Source organism: Phoxinus phoxinus (assembly GCF_949152265.1).
Source record: "Phoxinus phoxinus genome assembly, chromosome: 13".
In the NCBI taxonomy this organism is placed as follows: Eukaryota; Metazoa; Chordata; class Actinopteri; order Cypriniformes; family Leuciscidae; genus Phoxinus; species Phoxinus phoxinus.
Window position 1 is genome coordinate 3,663,815 of NC_136888.1, and position 6,957 is coordinate 3,670,771.

The 6,957-nt window shown below is 40.1% G+C and overlaps 1 protein-coding gene across 1 annotated transcript in view; it reads left to right on the plus strand.

The window, feature by feature from the left end:
- Positions 1–2,240, plus strand: part of stxbp6 (syntaxin binding protein 6 (amisyn)) — a 57,590-nt gene extending 55,350 nt beyond the window's left edge. Inside the window, exon 6 of the mRNA XM_079633104.1 lies at positions 437–2,240. Within this exon, the coding sequence (XP_079489230.1) occupies positions 437–460 (24 nt within the window). The 3' untranslated portion in view covers positions 461–2,240. The remainder of the gene's footprint in view (positions 1–436) is intronic.
- The last annotated feature ends 4,717 nt before the right edge of the window (positions 2,241–6,957 follow it).

Here is a 6,957-nt window from a genome sequence, read left to right on the forward strand (position 1 = left end):
TGTGATCAAAGCTGAATGTTCAGCATCATTACTGCAGTCTTCAGTGTCACATGATCCTTCAGAAATCACTCTAATAGGATGATTTGCTGATCAAGAAACATTTATGATTATTAATGTTGAAAACGGATTTTCTGGATTCTTTGATTAATAGAATAGAACAGCATTTATTTGAAATAGAAACCTTTTGTAACATTATAAATGTCTTTACTGTCACTTTTGATCAATTTAATGCATATTTGCTGAATCAAAATAATAATTCTTATTTAAAAGAAAAACAGTTTTGAACAGTGGTGTATGGAAATGCATTTTGTTCTCAATGTATTATCAAATTAACCAACATATTTATTAAACTCATAACATATCTCTCTCTCTCTCTCTCTCTCTCTCTCTCTCTCTCTCTCTCTCTCTCTCTCTCTCTCTCTCTCTCTCTCTCTAGCTTGCCATGAAGCACAAATGTTAAACCTTTTGCCGTATTTTTGGAGAATCTGGTACAAATTCCTCACCCCTGCTATCAGAGACTGTTGTGGGATGCGCATGAAGTATCATATGAAGAAACGAGGATGACGTGTGTCTGTGAACATCACGGCTGTAGCCTTGAAAACATCATGCATCCTCTAACCATAGATGGGATTCCCGGTCGTTGCAAGCTTAATCTAAGCCTTATTCCTGTGTTCCCGCTGTATGACTGATCATTACTATAATTTGAAAAGATTCATGCTGATATATGATATCCCTTTGGTATTGTTTGATACAGTAAGTGCCATCATGAAAGAGTTTTAGTGCGTGAAAGTATTAGAAGGATTTTTACAAAAATATATATGCCTAAGGATTTTGTAAAAAAAAATTATATCTAAACTTCATCTTGTTTCTTCAAATATCACCACATGCCAAAAAACATATTTTACTGATTTATTATAATATTAAAAGAAAGTTCTCAAAGACACATTTTAATGGTGTAGTTGGCCCACGTTTTAATAATGCAGTGCATCTGAAGTGTTGAAATATCTACAGAACTGCCCTGAGAAAAGACAGTGACAGAATAAGAGTGCGCCAGTGAAAGAAATGGTTATACTTTAGTTTAATTTAGTTATAGTTTAATGTTATACTATTCCACTAATGTCTGTAACTTCAATCTCTGCCACCGTTGGATAGACATGTGACTTCTGAGGTCCTCAACGCTCTTCAGTTTCCCCTCATAACTCCCAGTGCAGATCTGGGGTCAGCGAGAGCGACTACATAAACACATGCACTCAGGCTACAAGTATGTATAACATAAACTCAGCTCTCCGAGGAGCATGGCTCTAACCTTTTACTTTCTGCCAGGAATTGTTTTGCATTTTACGTTGCCTTTTGGCTTTTTATAAGAATATTTGGTGTAACATGAATGTTTACACATAACTAACATAATGTATTGAAGTATTAAAATTGATCACCGCCTGAATTACATGCGTGAGCCATTTTAAAACCGGTTTTCTCTTGAGGAACCTCTGACAAAAAAGCACATGACTTCTACTTGTTTGTACTTTACAATGTTATTTTCCCATTTGATTGTTTGCTAATGGATTACAAAAAGTGACCAAAGTCTGTAGTTTTATGTGTTGCATTTAACGCTGTTGAAATAAAGTACAATCTGTGCTACAAACCCTGCCTTAATATTGCATACAGTGTTCAGAACACTGTTTAACTTCTGTAAGATCACGTATATCTTCTTTCATCAGCAGTCATGTGGCGTGTGTATGCATCTCTGATGTGCTGATGTCTGTTTCTTGCTGTCCGGGACATACTGCCAGAGAATGTCATCATCGCTAGAGAAAAACATATGAATTATGAAACTGTCATGTGCGTCCCAGGCCTAAACGTTCATGTTTTCCATGTCACGTGCTTTCAGTGATCTAACCACATTTTTGAGTGTGTAGAGTAGCGATTTGATTGTCGCTTGTAAGTCAAAATCGTTTTTGTTTAAAGGGAACATTAAGATATTGTTGAACCGTTTTTAAATGTGCCTGTGCTACTGTGTGGTCAATGGAGGAATGACTGGTAATAAACGGCGATGATGATGATGCATCTCTTTGCTCTCGTAAGTACATTTGAAACCCTTGTTCTCTTGCCTTGCCTGTTCAGAATTATGTGATCTCAAAATCAAAAACTGGTTTCAGTTTGGCTGCCAAATGTCGAGCGTTCATGCATATATTAGCTTTCAATGCTATAATACATGGTCTTTTCCTCAGCAGCTCCTTTATTTCTTTCATGTATAATCCCTCTATTATATATTTCATTTATATATCCCTCTATAGACAATAATATTTGATATACCATATTGAATAACAATAATTGTTGATAAAATCAACAACTAGCAAATTTAGATGTTTAGTATATAAATTAAGCATTGTGGGTAGTTGTACAGGTGGTGATGAGAAAAACATTAAGTGTGTGTGGGGGGGGGGGGTGTATTATATTCTAATGCTTTGCGAATGGAAGAAAAACCATTCGTTCGCTCGTCAAACTCTTGCAATGGAAATAATATGAGGTTATATGGGATGAAAACTAGCAATAGTCTCGTTCAGCCGTTGCACAACTCTGCAGTTTTATTTGGCATTGTCTGCACAGCCTTTAACTCTTTGGAAAAGACGTTTGTGTGAGGAAAACTGCACTTTTCTCTTGTCTCCTGCTTTTGGTGGGATGTCTTACAATGTCTGTGAATGTATTGTCAGTAGAAAGTCTCAGTATTTGCTGCTCTGCTGTGTAGCAGATCTATTCCACCAAGACCAAACACATTAACATTTCCATATCCATTACCAATCTCTCAGAGTTGTCATGACAGAACTAACAATATAAAATGTACATTTACTTTATAAAAATCAGTAAAGATTTCACGGCAGAAAGACACGTGAACCACGAGCTGACGGAGGACGTTTTTACAAGTCCTTTTACTTTCTAAACTATCAGTCAGACGACAAAAGGCATAGAGTAGATTGTGCAAAAGACAACAAAGCTTCTTGATCATGTTAATCATTTAAAGGCTCGCATATCAAATTATACAATAGGCTTTATAGGGTGAATAGTGTGTTGTAAGCACTTGTTCACGTGTGTGCGTTGAGGACGGGCCACTGCTGGTCATCTCTGAGCTCTACACGGACGGGTTTGGCAGATGTGAGATGTGACGCAGCCGAGAGCATCTGCCATCTCTATATCTGGATCAGATCCGCTCATGCCTCTGGGTTCCTGAGGAGAGCAATGCCAGCCGTGCTGGAGTAATCATTAATCCAATGTACACAACACACCACTGCTGTCTGTGCAGTGCAAACATAGTGTGTGTGCGCGTGTGCGAGATACAAGCAAATCGTCCCTTCTGGAAGAGAAAACCGTTTAGATGTGGCCTGTTACATGAAGTTAGTAGAACAAATCACTTTTGAGAAAAAAATCCCAGTGAATTTCTATTTTGCTGCTGTATACGTCCTGCTTTAAACATCTGAGCAATGGCATCAATCAGTCCCACAATGCTTCTTGTATTATAAAAATACTCGTCTAAAAAAAACGTCCTCTCTCTCTAAACAAACCCAAATAAGTGGCAGCTGTGGTTTTTAGTGATGTTTGAGGCATTATGGGATGCCATTTTGATGACTGTAAACCAACATATCAATCCTTGGCTTCTAAACATCCCTGCTCCTGGAGACCCTCTGTCCTGCCAAGTTTATTTTCAACACAACAGCCTGTGATATTCCAGAGATCCCGAAGACCTTGATTCGCTGTGTTTGAATAGGGTTGGAACGAAACTCTGCAGGACAGCAGGTCTCCAGGAGATCTCTACTTTATATTGAAGATGACATAATGAGGAATATCTTTCCATGAGATAATAAACACATACACAGGGCCGTTTGAAGGAATTTGGGGGCCCCAAGCAAAATGGACATGGACCCCCCGAATGAACCCATGGTGTTACCGAAAAGATATGTTAGCATTTCCATATTTTGATATTAGAAGGGAAGGGATGCAGCTGCTTTCACAACTAGCCCACCAATGCTTCAAATCATCCCAAGCTAATGTTTGATGCACAGAATTTATTGTGTGGTTTTCCTAACCCCCACAAATAGATCATCACGGTGGAATAGTTAGTAGGCTATAGCATGCTATGCCACTTTCATCAAAACCTGTTACAAGCTATAGCAATGTCATGTCATTAAATACGATAAACAGTGATTCTGGAACAGATCTGCGTCTTCCTTATCCCGTTAAAAAAACACATTACAGCAAAAGAAAAGTTGCACTAACTGTTCGTTACCAGCAGCATTTGCCGTCAGGCAGGTAACGTTAGCTAACATAAACATATTTTTGCTAGCCTACCTGCTGCAAAATAACACCATTTGTACAAGACAAGTAGAGCTATTTTATCCAGTGTAATTTATTACATACCACTTTCTTGTTTTTCTTTTTCTTTTCTGGCTTCCTGAAGCATAATTCCGCTTCATTATGACTACCGAGGAGATTTTGTATTTTGCCGGCCGCAGAGATCGCGTGGTTGGCTGGCTGCTGTCAGCGAGAGGGGCCCTCTTGAGGGGTATCCCGATAAGAGTGTCATTGCACTTTACTGCATTGACTATCAAAGGGGTCCTCACGCAATTTGTCGTTGCATTTTATTCTTAACCAGTCGTTGTCTTGGGGCCCCAGGCCAGCTCGGGGCCCCAAGCAATTGCTTGGTTTGCTTGCCTTGTCGCGACGGGCCTGCACATACAGTATACTGGCGCTTTTCCACTGCACAGTACCAGCTCGCCTTGGCTCGCCTCACCTCGACTCGACTCGCCTCTGTTTGGTTTTCCACTGTGTAAAAGTTGTACCAGTACCTGCTTCCAGGTACTTTTTTTCGTATCACCTCCGGCGAGGTTCTAAGCGAGCCGAGGCGAGCTGAGGCGATACTAAAACGTGACGTGACACACGGGAGACTGCTGATTGGTCAGCGAGAATCGTCACTATTCACTGCGCCAACATTGCAGCGCCAGACGGAGTATCCTGAATAACCCCGGCATTTTTAAATAGTTTTGCCAGAGATTGCGTGATATACCCATTACTAATATTATGTAAAACAGCATACACTCGATTTCCTCCATTGTCCTGTGTGTGTGGGTAGCGGGTGTGTGTCGCGTCGCTATGACGACCACCAGGTACTATTGTGGAAGTACTATGCAATGGAAAACGGAGCGAAACGCGAGCTGAGCCGAGACGAGCTGAGACGAGCTGAGTCGAGTCGAGCTGGTACTGGTAATGGAAAAGCGCCATACCATATTCCACACACAAACCCTAAACACCATCAGAGTAGAAATAATCATACCACTGAAATAATGCACTAAACATTAACTAAACAACACACAATGCAACATTTGACAACAGAATCTGCGTTTTACAGTTAATTGTGCTTGTTAAATCTTGTTTTTTCACTGCATATGGTAAGTTAACCTGCAGTTAATCAACTATTTTTACAAAAATGTTTTTTTTTCTTCTTCTTCCTTACAATTTGTATTATTGTTTTGGAGAAATGTCTTAATTTAAGGCAAGGCAATGAGGTAAACATTTGAACCAGGGCTTAAGAACAGGGCTATTCTGTTCATGCGTTCCCTCTGTAACATTAAAGTTCTGAAAACTGTTTGATTAGAAAAAAATACCATTTAATAATGTAATAAAAATAAAATAAATGTATCTATACTTTAATAATAAAAAAGTACGACGCTCGAAGGGCAAGTCACGCTACACTTTTCGTTCCATTGACTTCTCTATATGAATGCTGGAGACCGGACACACAAACTCATGTGAAAATGTTTCGCATTTGAGCACTGCATTGTCACTGCTTGGCTGTAAGTTCTGCACTCCTTCACTCCGGCCATTATTTCCTATATTTCTCATTTAAACTGCAAGAAGACCTCGTGTTTGCTCTCCTCAATAAATTGTGTTGTATCTGGGGCTGGTTTGAACTGTACGGTTGCAGATCCTGCTCGCCTTACCTCCCCGACAGAACAATCTGGTGCCGCTCTAACCATATCCCAAAGTTCCCTACGCAATCCTGCAACACAGAGCCCGAAAATAAACTGATCCCGTAAGATATTCCCCCTAGTGGTGCCTATTCTCCAACCGATAGCTCAATTCTTGAAGTGCAAGTCAAACTGCCTAGCATTCTCATCCGTCCTTTGTTTACGAGTATAAAATTGGACACAAAGGGTTGCAAGGGGGACTAGGGCCGTTTACATGACGCTGTTGGAAATTTACATTATGTATGTTTACTGCTCCTTATGAAATATAATTTTGTTTCCATCAGGCTCTTAATGATCGAGACTGTCAACACTTGGAGTTTTTAAAGGAAAACAAGGCCAGATTTATTTATTTTATTTTTTGCCTACAACCAGTCAGCCCTAGAACAGAACCGGTTTTACACATGAAGAAGACTCATTGCTTGCTCACCTGATTCATGGAGGCCTCGGCATTAAAGCCCTTCATTCGGCTTTACAGTATATTTGTTGATGTATGGACTAGGTTTGATTTTCAAGACTTGCCAGATAATAAAGTGAAGTTAAAGTTGCCACAGGTAGCCTATTATCACCTATATATTTAACCTGATGAAAAATGAAATGGTAATCTAATATTGAAGGCCTCTCTTGGTGACTGGATTGCAGAATGTGGAGTATCCTGGATTTACAATCACAGGCGGACTAACCATATGGGCATTAGGCGAGTGCCCATGGTCACCAACTTAACCAGTGATAAGTCTCGGGCAGGCATTGGAGGGCCTGGTCCGCCCGGTGAGTCCCTAGTGCCCGTCCTGGACGAGCCTGTCTCCCTTCACCAACTCCACGTCCCACCAATCACCACCAGTCCTATGAAGGTAAATGAGTAGCAAAACTCGAGAGCACGTAGATGTGAATTTGAGAACTTGTACAATAAATATTCGTACTTGTACGTGAACATTTACACTCA